At 48.9% G+C, this 19788-nt stretch overlaps 1 protein-coding gene across 20 annotated transcripts in view; it reads right to left on the bottom strand.

The window, feature by feature from the left end:
- The window catches only part of LOC137524117 (uncharacterized), a 515954-nt gene that overhangs the window by 184886 nt on the left and 311280 nt on the right, over positions 1-19788 (bottom strand). For all 20 annotated transcript variants that reach the window (XM_068243637.1, XM_068243636.1, XM_068243632.1 and 17 more), the window contains one exon: positions 11931-12215. In XM_068243637.1, coding sequence (XP_068099738.1) covers positions 11931-12215 — 285 coding nt within the window. The remainder of the gene's footprint in view (positions 1-11930; positions 12216-19788) is intronic.

The following is a 19788-nucleotide window of genomic DNA, read 5'->3' as shown; positions in this document are numbered from 1 at the left end:
GAGGAAGTGAGCTGCCTCTCACTCACTTGGGGTGCAGTGGCCATGCTCTGCGCCCTCTTACAGTGCTGCACCCGGGGACATGTGCTCTCCCTTGCCTCTGTACATAGCACCAGTATATGTTTTTTTTAATATGTATTTGGCGTGCGTTGGAAGAGGGGTAGTCTTATAGGGCGAGTATATCCCAAACTCTATATTTTAACTGTAAAAGTTGGGAGGTTGTCTTATGCACGCAGTCGTCTTATACGCCGGAATATATACGGAATCTAAAAAAAAAAATTTAAGTTTCTAGACTTATAGTCCAGTTTATTTGGTATGCTGTGTCTGCTTGTGTGTGTGTTGGTGTGTGTGTTGGTGTGTGTGTTTATCTGAGCGTATGTGTGTCTGTCTGTAAGTGAATGTGTACAGTATGTAAAGAAACTTACCGTATATACTGCATATACGCCAACCCGCGTAAAAGCCGAGGTACCCGCTTTTCCTCCAGAAACCAGGGAAAAGTGATTGACTCGTGTATAAGCCCCCTCCCCAGTAGCCAGATGTGCCCCCAGTACAAGTCACCCCCCTCCTCATAGCCAGATGTGCCCCAAGAATGATACAGCTGTGTCTCAAGAAGCCACTAGATGGCGTCATAGATATGAGACACAGCTATTGCCACACAGGAAGAATCCCCGATCATTGCACCGCTGACATGTTGCTGCACGCTCTGTTCCACAAGCCAGGGGACACAGGTAGCCTTGAGCAGCGCACTCTGCACACCATGTTGCAGGGGATGAGGGCCACAGACACAGCAGGGAGCCAGCTGGCAAGAGCAGGATCACTAGTGCACAATCCTTATGCTCCTCTGCCAGTAACAAAACCTGCTCCACCATTCTGCTCTACTGACCCACATATAAGCCGACGGGGTAACTTGTCAGCATATTTTTTCTGCTGAAAAATTAAGCTTATATGCAAGTATATAAGGTACCGTATTTTTCGGAATATAAGACGCTCTGGAATATAAGACGTACCTAGGTTTAGAGGGCAAAAATCTGGGAAAAAAAATGTATACAGTATATACTAAACCTGGTGCGTCCATATTCCAGGAGCGTATTGTACAGTACATGTTCTCCCCATTGTCCTCTTGTGTCCACTATGTGTCCCTTTCTGTCCCCCTGTGTGTGGCATCCCTTCCTGCCACCTTGTGTGATCCTCATGCCACATGTGTCCCCTCATGTCCTGTGTGTCTCCTCCAGCCCCCCTCTGTGGTCCTTCAGGCCCCTTGTGTCCACTCCTGTCCCCCTGTGTGTGTCTGTGTCCCCTCCTGCCCCCCTTGTGTGTGTTTCTGTTTCCCCTTCACCCCCCCCCCTGTGTGGTCCTCCAGTCCCTGTGTCCCCTTCACCCCCCGTGTGGTCCTCCAGTCCCTGTGTCCCCCTCCTGTCCTCCTGTGTGTGCCCCCTCCTGTGCATGTCCATGTGTGTGCCCCCCAGTCCCCATCCTGTCCTCTGTCCCCCCCCCCATGTCGAGCTCTCCCCTGGTAACAATAACTGCAGAAATACTCACCTTTCTATGGATTCCAGCGCTGTGTAGTCTGCTGTGTGGTCCTCCGCCTCCAGCATGTCAGCTACACCTGTAAATGAAAAGTTAGCGCAGAGACACTCACCTACTCAGCGGCAGCGGCACGATCTGCAGACATCTCGGTCCCGGGAGGCTGAGATGTCTGCTCACCTACTCGGCGGCAGCCGCGGCGGTGGCAGCACGATCTGCAGACATCTCGTCCCGGGAGGCTTCCCCTAGTGACGGCTCCTGCTAATGACTCATTGAATCATTCACAGGAGCCGTCACTAGGGGAAGCCTCCCAGGAGAGATGTCTGCAGATCGTGCTGCCACCGCCGCGGCTGCCGCTGAATAGGTGAGCATCTCTGTGCTAACTTTTCATTTACAAGTGTAGCTGACATGCTGGAGGCGGAGGACCACACAGCAGACTACACAGCGCTGGAATCCATAGAAAGGTGAGTTGCTCTGCAGTTATTGTTACCGGGGGAGCGGACCGGCAGACCACACAGGGGGACAAGGCAGGGAGTCCCCGACAATGCGGCGGATCGGTGGTTGGCATCGGCAGGCGGTTCTGAAGTCGGGGATTCCCTGCCTTTGGAATATAAGACGCAGGCACTTTTTCTTCCTATTTTTGGGGGAGAAAAAGTGCGTCTTATATTCCGAAAAATACGGTATCTCATGATTTGTCTCACACATATTTCACACCTTAACTATAATGCACTTTTTGGCACTCACACATTTACAATATATTCTGGCATATAAGACTACTTTTTAACCTTTGAAAATCATCTGAAAAGTCAGGGGTCGTCTTATACGCCGGGTGTCATTGATGCCGGGTGATACACCCTACCGGTTACCAACAGCCACACATGCGTGAGATCTGAGAGGCAGAGAAGGAGGTAAATAGGATACAAGGGTGGACCAGAAGGGTGAAACAGTTTTTTATGGGCACAGCGCAATCTATTCTTCTATACCGCTCTGATAAACAGGAAGACAAAGAGAGCTGATCAATCCACTTAGGGAGAGGGAGAGCTGACCAATCCAACCAGTCAATCACCTGTATTCTGTTATATACTGGGTACCACATACAGTACAGCACCAGTATCTGTTCATACATAGTACCAGTCAGTGGTGCTCAAATACCCCTTTTAAAAATTCGAATTTGGTCGAATTCGAATAGTAAATTATTCGAGGTCAGTCGAATATTCGAGTCGAATATTTTTTACTATTCGATTCGACCTCGGACTTCGAGCTCACTATTCGAGTCGGTATTCGAGCTCACTATTCGAGCTGACTATTCGAATTGGCCCAAAATAGCTTCCAACACTTGTTTTGAGGGTGAATGATGCAAGAAACATCTTTTTTTCCAAGTAACAACAGCAAGTGATTATGTGGGGATGTTCCTTTAAAAAAAAATGTGGAAAGAGAAGTTGTGTCCTTAATTTGGTTCAGTAGTGTAGTGTTACTGTATATACTTGTTCTTCTTCTTCTTTATCTTTCTTAATCTTCTTCTAGATCTTCTTCTTCTTCTTCTTCTTCTTCTTCATCATCTTCTTCTTCTTCTTCATCTTCATCTTCTTCATCTTCTTCTTCATCTTCTTCTTCTTCTTCTTCATCTTCTTCTTCTTCTTCATCTTCTTCATCTTCTTCATCTTCATCTTCTTCATCTTCATCTTCTTCATCTTCATCTTCTTCTTCATCTTCTTCATCTTCTTCATCTTCTTCATCTTCTTCTTCTTCTTCTTCATCTTCTTCTTCTTCTTCTTCATCTTCTTCATCTTCTTCTTCTTCTTCTTCATCTTCTTCATCATCTTCTTCTTCTTCTTCATCTTCATCTTCTTCATCTTCTTCTTCATCTTCTTCATCTTCTTCTTCATCTTCTTCTTCTTCATCTTCTTCTTCTTCATCTTCTTCTTCTTCTTCTTCATCTTCTTCATCATCTTCTTCTTCTTCTTCATCTTCATCTTCTTCATCTTCTTCTTCATCTTCTTCTTCTTCATCTTCTTCTTCTTCTTCATCTTCATCTTCTTCATCTTCATCTTCTTCTTCTTCATCTTCTTCTTCATCTTCTTCTTCATCTTCTCCTTCTCCTTCTTTTTCAATATCGTCTTCTTCTTCTTCTTCACGTATTTCTCTTTTCAAATTTTTTTTTAAAGAAATGCAGCTATTTTTGAGCGTAACAAATAGCTGGTGGGCGCACGCATGTTGGAAGCGCCATTGTATGTGCTCCCTGGCAGTGGAAACACAAAGACAGCAGGAGGTAAATTCAGCAGCAGGAGGAGGAGGATGAGTGTGTGGCAGCAGGCAGTCAATGAGGCAGGCAGCTCGCCGTGACATAATAGCCCTGGTACCTAGCGGTGATACCAGGGCTGTAAATAAACACAACAGGAGGTCCCAGACAGCGGTCGTGCAGCCCACATTGTGTCCAATACACAACTGGGACAACACAGTTTTCAACCCGGGCACCTCAGAAAAATTAAACCTTTTTTTTTTTTTATTGGTTTTTTTTGGTTTTGGTTTTACAACCAATATAGCTATTGTTTTGACGTAATAGCTGGTGGCAGAGTGGCAGCAGAAGGTAATTCTGTGTACCCTGGCAGTGGGAAACACAGACAGACAGCAGCAGCAGGAGGAATGGAGGAGCAGTGTGAGCAGCTATTGTTGTGACGTAATAGCTGGTGGCAGAGTGGCAGCAGACGGTAATTCTGTGTACCCTGGCAGTGGGAAACACAGACAGACAGCAGCAGCAGGAGGAATGGAGGAGCAGTGTGAGTGTGGCAGCAGGTAGGCAGCGTGACATAATAGCCCTGGTACCTAGCGGTGATACCAGGGCTGTAAATAAACACAACAGGAGGTCCCAGACAGCGGTCGTGCAGCCCACATTGTGTCCAATACACAACTGGGACAACACAGTTTTCAACCCGGGCACCTCAGAAAAATTAAACCTTTTTTTTTTTTTATTGGTTTTTTTTGGTTTTGGTTTTACAACCAATATAGCTATTGTTTTGACGTAATAGCTGGTGGCAGAGTGGCAGCAGAAGGTAATTCTGTGTACCCTGGCAGTGGGAAACACAGACAGACAGCAGCAGCAGGAGGAATGGAGGAGCAGTGTGAGCAGCTATTGTTGTGACGTAATAGCTGGTGGCAGAGTGGCAGCAGACGGTAATTCTGTGTACCCTGGCAGTGGGAAACACAGACAGACAGCAGCAGCAGGAGGAATGGAGGAGCAGTGTGAGTGTGGCAGCAGGTAGGCAGCGTGACATAATAGCCCTGGTACCTAGCGGTGATACCAGGGCTGTAAATAAACACAACAGGAGGTCCCAGACAGCGGTCGTGCAGCCCACATTGTGTCCAATACACAACTGGGACAACACAGTTTTCAACCCGGGCACCTCAGAAAAATTAAACCTTTTTTTTTTTTTATTGGTTTTTTTTGGTTTTGGTTTTACAACCAATATAGCTATTGTTTTGACGTAATAGCTGGTGGCAGAGTGGCAGCAGAAGGTAATTCTGTGTACCCTGGCAGTGGGAAACACAGACAGACAGCAGAAGGGCAGTACACAGCAGCAGCCCACTGTAGGTGTGAAATGTGTGGCTGCAGGCGACGTAATAGTCAAAGTGAACCAGGCTGGCTTAGTGAGCAGGAGCCAGGAGGTGGTAAAGGGTGGTAAGGCACATTAACGATGGTACTAAGTTCCGGCAGCCAGTTCATGTCCCCCTCTCGCCGACAACAGGGGCCAGGAACTCGCCTTCCACCCACGCCTGGTTCATCTTGAGAAACGTCAGTCTGTCCACAGACTTGTGAGACAGACGTGAGCGTTTCTCGGTGACCACGCCACCAGCTGCACTGAAGCAGCGCTCGGACAGCACGCTGGAAGGGGGGCAGGACAGCACTTCCAGGGCGTACTGCGCCAGCTCGCTCCAGATCTCCATGCGCTTGACCCAATACTCCATGGGATCAACAGGGGCATCGCTGTCAAGCCCGCTGTAGGACCCCATGTAGTCAGCCACCATGCGGGTCAGGCGCTGGCTGTGACCGGAGGAGGATGCTGCTGCATGCATCTCCTCTCTAGTCACTGCTGCCGGAGCCTCTACAGTCCTGTAGAGCTCGTGGCTGAGAGACAGCAGGTCTGTGGGGCGCTTGCTGCTGCTGGATGCAGGCACCTGCTGCTGCCTCTGTGCTGGCTGCTGGACAGTGGGGGTGGAAGGCTGGGGGAAGGCTTCCTCCAAGCGCTCAACAAGGGCCTGCTGCAAGCTCCTTATTTGTTGCGCTGGGTCTCCTCCTGCAGGCGGCAGGAACTGGCTCAACTTCCCCTTGAGGCGTGGGTCCAACATCATGCTGATCCAGATGTCCTCCCTCTGCTTCATCTGGATCACCCTGGGGTCCCTGCGCAGGCACGTCAGCATGTGCGCTGCCATTGGGAAGAGGCGGGCCACGTCTGCTGGCACATCGACGTCAGTGCTGTCCTCCTCATCCTCCTCCTCTGCTGCCTCATCCTCTCTCCACCCCCGCACCAACTCAGCTGCACTGCGCTGATCCCCCTCATCAGCAGCCAGGTCAGGGACCTCCACCAAGTCCTCCTCCTCCTCCCCCTCAGAGGTGGACTGTGCAGCTGCTTGCCGCTCCTGCTGGTCCAAGGCTGCCGCTCCCTGTGCCAGCAAAGCATCGAGTGCCCTGTTCAGCAGAGAAACCAGGGGCACCCACTCGCAGACCATAGCATGGTCCCTGCTCACCATGTTTGTGGCCTGCAGGAAGGGAGCCAGCACTAAGCACACCTGCTGCATGTGCCTCCAGTCATCATCGGGGACGATGGACGGGATGTTGCTGGTCTTGTCCCTTCTCTGAGCTGCGGAAACAGTGGCCAGGGCAAGGTAGTGGTTGACAGCGTGCTTCTGTTCAACCAGACGCTCCAACATCGCCAGGGTGGAGTTCCAGCGAGTCGGAACGTCAATGATCAGCCGATGGCGTGGCAGATCCAGCTCCTTTTGCACGTCTTCCAGGCTCGCACAGGCTGCAGCCGAGCGCCGGAAGTGACGCACAACGTTCCTTGCCGTTTCCAGCAGCTCGTCCATCCCCTGGTAGGTGCGCAGGAACTTCTGCACCACCAGGTTCAGCACGTGGGCAAGACAGGGGATGTGGGTCAGGTTTCCCCTGTCTATGGCAGCAACCAGATTGGCCCCATTGTCGGACACCACCTCTCCGACTCTGAGGCCTCTGGGGGTCAGCCAAATCCGCTCCTGCTCCTGGAGTTTGGCCAACACGTGGGCTGCCGTCAGCTTGGTCTTGCCAAGGCTGACCAAGTGCAGCAGCGCTTGGCAGTGGCGGGCCTTCACACTGCTGCTGAGGCGGGGGGTTTGGCCAGGTGTGGCGGAGGATGGCAGAGGATCGGAGGAACCCGCTGCAGTTCCCCTGACCCTGCGGGGTGGCACCACCCACTGTGTTGCTGCTGCTGCTGTGCCCGCTGCTGCTCTCCCATCCTCACCCCCTTCCACCAAGCTGACCCAGTGGACAGTGAAGGACAGGTAGCGGCCTGTCCCGAAGCGGCTGCTCCAGGAGTCCATGGTGACGTGGACCCTTTCACCAACCGCGTGCTCCAGCCCTCGCTCCACATTGGCCATCACAAAGCGGTGCAGTGCAGGAATGGCCTTGCGGGCGAAGAAGTGTCTGCTGGGGAGCTGCCAGTCTGGGGCTGCACAAGCAAGCAGCGCCCGCATGTCGCTCCCCTCCTGCACGAGCGTGTACGGCAGGAGTTGGGAGCACATGGCCCGTGCCAGCAAGCCGTTCAGCTGCCGCACGCGACGGCTGCTGGGAGGCAGAGCCCTAACCACCCCCTGGAAGGACTCGCTCAAAAGGCTCTGGCGTGCCTTTTTGCTGGCACGGGAATCAGCAGACGGAGCAGAGGAGGCCACTGAGGACTGGCTGCCAGAACAGGCCTCAGTGTCGGCGGCAGGAGTTGCAGAGGGGGGAGGAGCAGGGCGTTTCCGCACTCCTGCTGGTGCTGCTGGAGGAGCAGGAGGGCGGGTGGCTGCTGTTGCTGCTGCTGCTGCTGAAGGCTGTGCAGTGATGGGATTGGTGCCACTGCCAGCACCAGATGCCTTCAGCCTCTGGAACTCCTCATGCTGGTGGAAGTGTTTCGCAGAAAGGTGGTTGATCAGCGAGCTGGTGCTGAACTTCAAGGGGTCTGCACCTCTGCTCAACTTCCGCTGACAGTGGTTGCAAGTGGCGTACTTGCTGTACACTGTGGGCATGGTGAAAAACCGCCAGATTGGTGACAAAAACATCCCCCTACGGCATGGAAGCGCTGCTGCCTGTTTCCCTGTGGTGGTTGGGGGGGGGGGGGGGGTCTTGGGTGCGGCTGGTGGTGGTACTGGCTGATGCTGCTGCTGCTGCTGCTGAGCCTGAGACACCAGCAGGCTGTGGGACGCTGCCAATGCTTGCAATGATGCGCCTCCTTGCAAGGCCCACAACCGCATCCTCCTCCTCCTCCTCAGAGCTGCTGAGGACGACATCCTCTGGATGTGTTGGCACCCAGTCTCTGTCTGTCACCGGGTCATCATCATCATGCCCCTCCTGAAACATGTCCTGCTCTGATGATGACCCCCCAAACTCCTCTGCTGATGCATGGATGGGACGCTTGACTGTCGCCACAGTCTTGCTGTCCAATCCCTCCTCCCCCAAAGTGCCCATCAGCATCTCCTCCTCCAAATCGCCAACAACAGCATTCAATTGACTCATCATGCCTGGGGTCAAAAGAGTGCTGAGTGACAGGTCGGCGACTGACGGTGAACTGGCCTCCTCCCCAGGCCCTGCTGGGCGGCTGCTGCGAACAGGGGTGGTGGTGGTGAGGGTGGAGGCCTCGGATGCAGAGCTGATGGCGGGCTGCTCATCCTCCGTCATGAGTTGCACCACAGTGTCTGCATCCTTTTCCTCAATGGGACGTTTCCGACCCGGCTGGAGGAAAATGGGAGCAGGTGCTACACGCTGCTGCTGCTGTGTCTCTGCAGCGTGAGTTGCAGATGCTCCTCCTGGGCGGCGCCCAAGGCGTCCACGGCCAGTGGCTATGGGAGGAATGTTAGCCACTGACGCTGCTGCTGCTGCTGCGGAACTGTGCATGGTGGCGCGCCCGCGGCCGCGGCTTGCCACAATGCTGCTCCCTCTCTTCCTGATTCCCTTGCTGCCCTTCCCCTTGCCCAAACCGCGCTGGCTGCCACTTCCAGACATCTTCAATGTTTTGGGCGTATAGACAAAAGTTTTGTAAAAGGGCGGGTGAAAAGTGGGGTACTTTAATGGAGTGGGTTGGTTGGTGAGGTGACTGAGTGAGTGTCCCCTAGTACAGTAAGTAAGTATTAACAGTCAGGAAGTACAACTAGCAGTTACAATAATCAGTAGTAGTAATCACAAGTAAATTTAGTGTGTGTACACTCAGACAGTGAGTGCACGCACGCAGGAGCTAGTAGCCTATGGACACAGTGACTGAGTGTCCTAGACTCCTAGTACGGTAAGAGTAAGTAAGTAGTAACAGTAAGTAGAACTAACTAATAACAATAATCAATCAGCGATCAGAAGGAAATGGAGTGTGGGTGGTGTGTGTGTACACTCAGACAGTGAGTGCACGCACGCAGGAGCTAGTAGCCTATGGACACAGTGACTGAGTGTCCTAGACTCCTAGTACAGTAAGAGTAAGTAAGTAGTAACAGTAAGTAGAACTAACTAATAACAATAATCAATCAGCGATCAGAAGGAAATGGAGTGTGGGTGGTGTGTGTACACTCAGACAGTGAGTGCACGCACGCAGGAGCTAGTAGCCTATGGACACAGTGACTGGGTGTCCTAGACTCCTAGTACAGTAAGAGTAAGTAAGTAGTAACAGTAAGTAGTAGAACTAACTAATAACAATAATCAATCAGCGATCAGAAGGAAATGGAGTGTGGGTGGTGTGTGTACACTCAGACAGTGAGTGCACGCACGCAGGAGCTAGTAGCCTATGGACACAGTGACTGAGTGTCCTAGACTCCTAGTACAGTAAGTAGTAACAGTAAGTAGTAGAACTAACTAATAACAATAATCAATCAGCGATCAGAAGGAAATGGAGTGTGGGTGGTGTGTGTACACTCAGACAGTGAGTGCACGCACGCAGGAGCTAGTAGCCTATGGACACAGTGACTGAGTGTCCTAGACTCCTAGTACAGTAAGTAGTAACAGTAAGTAGTAGAACTAACTAATAACAATAATCAATCAGCGATCAGAAGGAAATGGAGTGTGGGTGGTGTGTGTACACTCAGACAGTGAGTGCACGCACGCAGGAGCTAGTAGCCTATGGACACAGTGACTGAGTGTCCTAGACTCCTAGTACAGTAAGAGTAAGTAAGTAGTAACAGTAAGTAGAACTAACTAATAACAATAATCAATCAGCGATCAGAAGGAAATGGAGTGTGGGTGGTGTGTGTACACTCAGACAGTGAGTGCACGCACGCAGGAGCTAGTAGCCTATGGACACAGTGACTGGGTGTCCTAGACTCCTAGTACAGTAAGAGTAAGTAAGTAGTAACAGTAAGTAGTAGAACTAACTAATAACAATAATCAATCAGCGATCAGAAGGAAATGGAGTGTGGGTGGTGTGTGTACACTCAGACAGTGAGTGCACGCACGCAGGAGCTAGTAGCCTATGGACACAGTGACTGAGTGTCCTAGACTCCTAGTACAGTAAGTAGTAACAGTAAGTAGTAGAACTAACTAATAACAATAATCAATCAGCGATCAGAAGGAAATGGAGTGTGGGTGGTGTGTGTACACTCAGACAGTGAGTGCACGCACGCAGGAGCTAGTAGCCTATGGACACAGTGACTGAGTGTCCTAGACTCCTAGTACAGTAAGAGTAAGTAAGTAGTAACAGTAAGTAGAACTAACTAATAACAATAATCAATCAGCGATCAGAAGGAAATGGAGTGTGGGTGGTGTGTGTACACTCAGACAGTGAGTGCACGCACGCAGGAGCTAGTAGCCTATGGACACAGTGACTGGGTGTCCTAGACTCCTAGTACAGTAAGAGTAAGTAAGTAGTAACAGTAAGTAGTAGAACTAACTAATAACAATAATCAATCAGCGATCAGAAGGAAATGGAGTGTGGGTGGTGTGTGTACACTCAGACAGTGAGTGCACGCACGCAGGAGCTAGTAGCCTATGGACACAGTGACTGAGTGTCCTAGACTCCTAGTACAGTAAGAGTAAGTAGTAACAGTAAGTAGAACTAACTAATTACAATAATCAATCAGCGATCAGAAGGAAATAGAGTGTGTGTTGTGTGTGTACACTCAGACAGTGAGTGCGCACACGCAGGAGCTAGTAGCCTATATGAACAGTGACAGTGAGTGTCCCTACGGGTACAGTAAGAGTAAGTAGTAAGTAAGTACAACTAACAATAATCAATCAGTAATCAGAAGGAAATAGAGTGTGTGTACACACAGACAGTGAGTGAGTGCACACACGCAGGAGCTAGCTAGTAGCCTATAAACAGTGACAGTCAGTGAGTGTCCTACTCCTAGTACAGTATAACTACAATACTATTAGTAAAGGACAGCAGAAATACTGGTATAGATGATGAGAGAAATAAACAGAGGACAGCTGCCCACAGAGGCAAGGCCCCCCTGAGGCCTAAACCTGTAAGCTTGCAGCAGCTGCCTGTCTCTAATGTAACACACAAGCTACTAACTAAAATACAATGTCTATCTAAATAACAACAATACAGGTGTATATGGCAGGTGTAGGTGAGCAAAAACGCTAGGTAAATGAACACAATAGAGCACTTGCTAAGCCAAAGCACAAAGGAGCAGATCTCTCTCTGTACAAGTCTCAGGCAAGCATGGAAAACCCGAACATGGCGGCCGCTATTTATAGGGTAGGGGCTGGCCAGGGTCCCCCTCTGTGATTGGCTGCCGTCAGAGGGCCTGGGAGCCCTCTGATTGGCTCTAAGCACATCAATCTGGGCTATGACGCTATTCGAGCTCGGTACCGAGCTCGAATAGCGCCGGTTTGCTCGAATAGCTCGAATAGTGAATGGGCTATTCGAGTGTTCTCGAATAGCCCATTCGAATAGCTACAGCTATTCGGAGCTCGAATACCGAGCTCGAATAGCTGAAAAAGAGCTCGAATATTCGAGCTACTCGAATATTCGAGCTCTGCTGAGCACCACTAGTACCAGTATATGATGTTCTTTTAATTTTTATATGGTGTGCGTTGGAAGAGTAGTAGTCTTATATGGTGAGTATATACAAAACTATATATTTTAACTGGAAAAGTTGGGGGGTCGTCTTATACGCTGAAATATACGGTAGTTGTTCCATCAACTCCAGATTTTGTATTGTAGTCCAGTAATGCATCTATGTATAGACGTGTCACTCACCTGGGCCAGTTACCAGAAGTCTCTCCACCCTCGGGCTGCTGAGGGTTTTATGCTCCACCTCACATGTGATCTCCAGGCCCCAGTTCTCATTGGTCGGGAGGAATCGGTACACAGACTCCACGGCTGAGCTTTTTATCCGCTGGGTCTCGGTACTCTCTACCAGGGTGCCATTTAAGAACCACTTTACAGCAATGTATTCTGGGTAATACCCAGAAGCGCTGCACACCAAATCCTGCTCCACATTCAGTTTAAATGTTTGGGAAGTAATCTGAACAGATGGGAGAGCTGCAATGGAAGAGGCATGCTTGTCAGCACAATGTATTTTTTATATCCACCATAGTATTAATATTAGAAAGGAGTAGACAGAACAGAAAATGAACCTGCAATCAAACCGGAAGCTTTTGTTTTTGTCTATAGCTGTGTCACAATAACAATAATAACATTCTGGAATGGTAAAAACGTGAGCTTGAAGACACAGTTACCACTTTCTCACTTTCTTAAGCTAAATACAGCCCAATTGGACTGAATATCCATTGCCATCTATGTAACTATGTAACTACTGTCTGAATGCCCAATATTAACCACTTCACCACTGAGGGGTTTTACCCCTTGAACACCAGAGCAATTTTCACCTTTCAGCGCTCCTTCCATTCATTCGTCTATACCTTTATTATTACTTATTGCAATGAAATGAACTATATCTTGTTTTTTTTCGACCACAAATTAGGCTTTCTTTAGGTGGGACATTATGCCAAGAATTATTTTATTCTAAATGTGTTTTAATGGGAAAATAGGAAAAAATGTAGGAAAAATTATTATTTTTCAGTTTTCGGCCATTATAGTTTTTAAATAATGCATGCTACTGTAATTAAACCCATGACATGTATTTGCCCATTTGTCCCAGTTTTAAAACCGTTTAAATTCTGTCCCTATCACAATGTTTGACGCCAATATTTTATTTGGAAATAAAGGTGCATTTTTTTCAGTTTTGCATCCATCCCTAATTACAAGCCCGTAGTTTATAAAGTAACAGTGTTATACCCTCTTGACATAAATATTTAAAAAGTTCAGTCCCTAAGGTAACTATTTGTTGTTGTTTTTTTTTATTGTTTTTTTTTTTTAATTACAATAAAAAAAAAATTGGGTAGTGTGGGAGGTAATGAGTTAATTTATTGTGTAAAACTAATGTATTTGTATATGTAAAATGCTTTGGGGGTAGTTTTACTATTTAGCCACAAGATGGCCACAGTGAGTTTGTGTTCATGCAAAGCACTATGAGGCTGGGCAAATCACAATGATCGCGCTGTTTCTCATAGAAGCAGCAGATCATTGTGGGGGCTTAGATCAACGAACGGGAGTGGATTTTCCCGTTCATTGATCTCCGGGCGAGCGGGCGGCGGCATGCACGAGAGCGTGCGCACGAGCAACGGGAGCGCGGACAGCGGCGGGAGGTACAGATTTCTCCGTCCCTTGGTTTTATAAGGGTGGAAAAAGGGACCGAGAAATCTGTACCGCGGGGGGTAAAGTGGTTAACAGTATCCAAATACAACTTATTTTCTGTGAAGCAAAACCTCTGCATTTATAGTACACTATACAAAGCTGTACACTAGTGAGGATCATCATCTGCTAATTATGATTACTAATTTTTTGAAATTTTCATATAATTTTGTGCCAACTTTAGAGGTTAAAAGCAAAGCCCCCATACATGCTATTGTTACATAATTGCTATGTATGTTAACCACTTTGGGAAGAGAGCAACTTTCACATATCAGCGCTGCTCCCATTCATTCACCAATAAATGTATTACTACTTATCACACCTAAATGATCTATATAATGTTTTTTTTCAGGACAAATTAGGCTTTTAGCATGTGATAATTGTGTTTAGTAATTACCTTATTTTCTGTACATTTTAAAGGGAAAATAAGGGAAAAAATAGAAAAAAAACACTATCTCTCCATTTACATTCAGTATAGCTTTACAATAAACAGTGCTAACTATAAGTTAAACCCACAAATTGTATTTGCTTATTAATCCTGGTTATTAAAACATTTAGATTTTATTCCTAACACAATGTATGGTGACATTATTGTATTTGGAAAGAAAGGTGTCTTTTTCTGTTCTTTAATTTTTTTCTGTGAGAATCTGCTCAGCTGCCTGTGCAGACAGGCAGCTTTTTGACCACTGTTCACGTCTGCATTCTGCGGGTCTCTTTAAGAGAAACCTTTTGTCAGTTCTGCAGCTTGCTGCTGAGGAATTTGCATACACTCGTTATGCAAATCCCCTACCTGCCTCCTGTGATGACTGGCAGTATAAAGGTTGGGATTACCCACAGTCCTTTGCTGATCATTCCTTCTGGGTTTGTAGTATACACTCCTAGTGAGTGTCAGCCATGCTACTTCTCGTTGAAGATTAGTTTAGAGTAATTCGTGGGACTGCGCTAGCATACCTCCCAACATTTTAATGCCAGAAAATGGGACACTTAGGCCACACCCCTGGCCACACCCCCAACCCCCTAGTCACGCCCACCCCACAAAAAAAATGTTTTTTTTTTAAATAACAGTTATTTACTCCCAAAAGGGAGTGAGGGTGCCAGTGGGTGAAGAGGAGGGTGAGGGTGGCCGTGGGTGGGCAGAAAGAGGGGAGGGGGGACAGATCAAGGCACCAGCCCGGGATCATGCGGCATGGATGGCCGCCGCTCGCCGCTATTACACTTCTCCCTGCCTCCCTCCCTCCTAATATGTCCCCCACCCCAGTGTCCCCTTCCCTCCGCAGAGTAAAATCGGCAGAAGAGCGGGCAGTAAGTGTTACCACTGCCTCTCCGCTGCGTACTGGGATCTCCTCTGATCTCGCTTCCTGTGACGTCACAGGAAGCAGGAAGATAAGAGGAGATCCCAGTACGCAGCGGAGAGGCAGTGGTAACACTTACTGCCCGCTCCACTGCCGATTTTACTCTGCGGAGGGAAGGGGACACTGGGGTGGGGGACATATTAGGAGGGAGGGAGGCAGGGAGAAGCGTAATAGCGGCGAGCGGCGGCCATCCATGCCGCATGATCCCGGGCTGGTGCCTTGATCTTTTTTTTGCCCTCTCTCCCCAGCGGCCGGGACCTGGGGGGGGGGGGCAGCGCGGGACAGCGGGACGGCCCCCCGAAATCGGGACCGTCCCGCCGAAAACGGGGCGGTTGGGGGCCCTGCGCTAGGCAGATTCCCTAGTCTAGTTAGGATTGTATTATTTGTATTGCCTGTTCTGTCTGTCTGTGGGGTGCTAACCAGAGCAGCGGTTGCTACTGGTAGGCCCTTCTGTTCTGTTACGCTGTCCCTGGATCGCACTCGCCGTTCGCTAGAGCTGTGGATCCTTCTGTTCTGCCTCTCTGGATCGCACTAGCATCCTGCGCTAGTGCTGTGGATCCTTCTGTTCTGTCTACCTGGATCGCACTCGCCTTGCGCTAGTGCTGTGGATCCTTCTGATCTGTCTTCCTGGATCGCACTAACCGCTAACGGTAGCGGCTGTGGATCTTTCTGATCTGTGTTTCTGCTTGTATCACACTTGCTCTGACGGAAGAGCGGTGGATCCTTTCTGCCTAGTTCCTGTTTCAAGTTTGTCTGTCTTGTCTGATTCGAACGCTTGCTGTAGGCTCGGTAAGGTAACCGTTAAGCAAGCGCTCGCGTTCTCTGTTTCGTGTTTGTCTGTCTTTGGTTAGTTAGGCGTGCTTGTCTCTGTTGTGCGTAACACGCGGAGACCGCGCACGAACGCGTGCACTGTTGCGAATGAGTGCGGTGTTTGCGTTCAGCTAGCGTTTGTTATTTTCTTTATCTTTCTCTTTGTATGATTTGCTGTGCCTTTGCTACCCTTGTGCTCTGTCCTGCTCAGTCTTGTGTTGCTATTGGCAATCGCCATTCTTGCGATTGCGTTTCCTGCTTCGTTTCCGCCGTTGTGTGTTTGCCGTCGCTGGGTGGCGACTAATTTGGTGGGCACACATTGGTTCTGTCCCTTTGCTCTGTTCCCTGTGGGCTATCCAGCCCTGCCTGATTGTACCTTGTCCCGGATCGGTACAATTCCCATTTGGCATCTGTGGCTGTGCAGCGGCTGTGTTCGCCTGCACTCCACAGCGCCATCTGCCGGTGGGAATTGCCCTCTGCGGGTGCATAGCACCTAGCCTGGGTGTCCGCAATAATACGCTTGTGGAGGAAATCCGCCGCGTCAGCGCACGTCTGGTGCGCTGACCACGGAGACGATTCCACAATCGTTACATTTCCTTTCCCATTATACACTGTCGATGATTACAAGACCTTATTTGCAAAAATAATAGTAATATACCCTCATGACATACATATTTAAAAAGTCAAGTTTCTAAGGTAACAATATATTTTTTTCTTTTATATTCTGTAAGTTTGTTATCATTTTACAAGTCTTTTATTTTGGTACAGAATAGGCAAAAATGTAATTGCTTTTGATTCAGTTTGTGCAGGGCCGGATTTGTGGGCAGGCCTCCAAGGCACAGGAGTAGGGCGACTTGAATATGCTGCCTTCCATGGGGCGGCCGCGGGTGACAGGTTAACTTATTAGGCACCTGTCACCCTCCTCCATAGGCTGTCAACTGAGCCACCTGCCGCGAGTGTCCGCAGCCGCCCGCCCCCCGCTTGCGCTCTGCTCAGTGTGTGCGATGTCAGCAGAGGCAAGGCAGGGGGAGGCAGACGCGGCTGCAGTTGCCTAGTTACGAGGAGGCGGGAGCCCAGAGGTCTGAGGAGATGGTGGAGGACGGAGCCATGTGATATGGTGGGTAGTAAGCTGCTGCCCGGCTACCCCCCTGCCCTGTACCCGAGCGAGCGTATCTGCATCTGGCCAGTAATACAAGGCAGACTTTCACTCTCCAGCGAGTCCCAGGCAGGAAGCGCCGAGCTTCTAACTTGTGGCGGAGAGAGCGCATCTTGCTACAGGACGCCCCCACTGTCAATCAGCGACGTCACAGCACTGGCCAGGAGACTGGGCTCGCTGGAGAGTGAAAGTCTGCCTTGTATTACTGGCCTGACTCTCGCTCTGAAGTTCCAGGCAGTCCAGCTTCTAGCGGCAGGCAACGGGCACATCTCAGCCCGGTGCCCGCTGTCAATCAAGTCACATGACGTGACTGCACCACGTGACAACAGCTTCTGGCTGACAGGAGTGTGTAGTGGATGGGAGGACTTACGGTGCCGCTGGGGCTTATGGATACTTGAGAGCCCCCGTGTGCAGGCACTGAGGAAATAGAGAACCCCTTGCCTCTATTGAAAAATGTATCTGCAGCCCACAGCCTCCCAGCCTTTAGATGTTTCCTTCTCTAGGCAGCTGTAAGTGAACTTCTGCACGTTAAAATAACAATGTTTATAGTAGTAGTGATTACTGTCTTTTCCCCTTTCCTCCCACCCTGGGGGCATCTTACTAGTCCCCATACTCTTGATGTGCTGTGGTCCCCTGTGCTATATCCACTCTATGCCCTGTGATATCACAGCTTTACTCAGCCGTGCACAGCAACTATGGCTGAAAGCATCCAAACTGCGCATACTCGCAACACTCTAAGATGCAGTTGCTGTGCATACCCATTAAGCTGCAAGAACCCCGTGAAACGCATGTGTAAGGGTAACGGCTTTTTGTCCTGAATCAGGGGGGAAAAGTTCTATTTTACTTACTTGGGGCTTCTTCCAGCCCTTGTAGCCTTATAGGTCCATGGGTTCCCTCCCGGTTCATTACTTTGTCCCGCTGTCCGCCTCCAAAAGCTTGCCTTCTAGACCAGTCATGGTGCCCTTCTTCAGTCGCACTCCCGTGGCCTGGATCATTCTGTGCATGAGCAGAATGCTCCCAGACACGGGAGCACAAAGAAGGAGATGCATGTGCGGTAGCCCATGACTGGCAATCTTTCAGAGGGGGATAGTGACAACAGAGGACCTGGAGGAAACAGAGGGATCTGTAAGGCTATGGTGGGGGCTGAAAGAAGCCCCAGGTAAGTAAAATCTTTTTCCCATCTCAGGTATGTTTAAAAATCAGACTGCCAGTTTTCCTTTGTTGGGAGTAGGGATGAGTGTTCTGATTGGTACTGGTGTTCCAAATGCTTCTGAACAGATCTCACATATAAATTGTTGTGCATGGCAGCAGGAGGGGTTTAACTCACCCTTGCCGATGCCTCTGTGCGCTGCCCTACATGTTAGTCAGCTCTCCAGCTACATCTTCCTTCTGGCTGAAGGAGAAAGTAGCTGGTGAATGCACAGAAGCAAGGGTGAGTTAACACCCCCACCCATGCGCAACAGTTTACATTTGAGTTCTGTTCTGAGGCACTCGGAACAACGGTACGTGTGATGCTGCTGATCGGGGGGAAGGGGGGGGGGGGGTTGGTGATATTGGGCCTTGGGCGGCAAAAAGTACAAATCCGGCCCTGAGTTTGTGACTAAAAAGAATACACAAGACATGGGCCTCAACCCTAACACTGTCTAAACTGTACTCTGTTACAATGTTACCACATATGTCTCTTGTAGTTTTCTTACAACTTTCCCAAGTTTGATCATAATTTGGAAAATTAATTTTTATGTTTTGATTAAGTTTCTCCCTAGCTATTTTTTATGTGATGGGGGTCCAAGCTGTAAGACACACCAAAATGTGTTCTACAATTTGTCATAGTTAAAAAATGATACTACATATGCCACATTTAATAACAAACTGGTGGTGCATTAGCCACAAATACAATGGACGTATATATACGTCCTTTGTCAAGAAGTGGTTAAAGAGAGCTCAAGGTGGGTTTTTTAAAATTAAAAAAGAAATTATGCTGCCTGATCCAGAGGGATGGATTGTCACGTCTAGGCAGCTGCTATAGCACTGCTGCGCACTCCCGCGCATGCACGTGTTGCCCCCCATTAGCCCAGAGATCAATGAATGGGAACATGGTTCCCATTCATCGATCTAAGTCCCTGCTAGAAAGACAGATGGCTTCTTTTCAGAAACCGCCGTCTTTCTAAAGAGAATTTAAGTTTCCCGTCCTCTATACCCTTCCTGGAAGCGAGAGCGTTCGCTTCCAGGATTAAAAAAAAATGTTTTTGACTGTGGCAATCTTGTGGCCAAATAGTAAAACTACATCTACATACAGTTTTCAATTAAATAAACAGACATTATTACATTTAAAATTAACTGTTTATATCCCACACCAAAAATTACCCAAATAAAATTTTAAACGAAAAAAAAATACAATTAACCACTTCTGTGCCAGGGGTATTTTTGCTGATCGGTGCTGCGTGGGCTCTCCAGACCGCAGCACCGATCAGCTAGCAGCCAGGGCGATCAGACTTCCCCCCTTTTTTCCCCACTAGGGGGATGTCCGGCTGGGGGGGTCTGATCGCCGCCGGCTGCTTGCGCTTGCGGGGGCTCTTCAAAGCCCCCCTCCGCAGCGCTTCCTGGCCTCCTTCCCCTTCCGCAGCACCATATACATGTAAACACCGGGGAAGATCTTCCCCGTGTGTTTACATTTACCCTGCGTGCCGCGATCGGCGGAGACACCCTCCGTGAACTGACATGGAACGGCCGCTCGTATGCAATCCACTTCAGGATTCAGGGGCGTAGTTAAGCATACGCAGAATCCTGAAGTGGTTAAAGAAAAACCCAAACATAAATAGCTACCTAAGGGTCTGAACTTTTTTTTAATAAGCATGTGAAGTGTGTATATAGAACATTTTTTAAATTATAAGCTTGCAAAACTAAAAAATGCACCTTTATTTCCAAATAAAATACTGGCGCCATACTTTGTAATAGGGACATATTTTATATGGTGTAATAACCGGGACAAATTGGCAAATAAAATACATAGGTTTTAATTATGGTAGCATGTATTAATTTAAAG

The sequence above is a fragment of the Hyperolius riggenbachi genome, chromosome 7 (genome assembly GCF_040937935.1).
Source record: "Hyperolius riggenbachi isolate aHypRig1 chromosome 7, aHypRig1.pri, whole genome shotgun sequence".
Classification (NCBI taxonomy): Eukaryota; Metazoa; Chordata; class Amphibia; order Anura; family Hyperoliidae; genus Hyperolius; species Hyperolius riggenbachi.
This window is presented reverse-complemented; position numbering and strand designations above follow the sequence as displayed.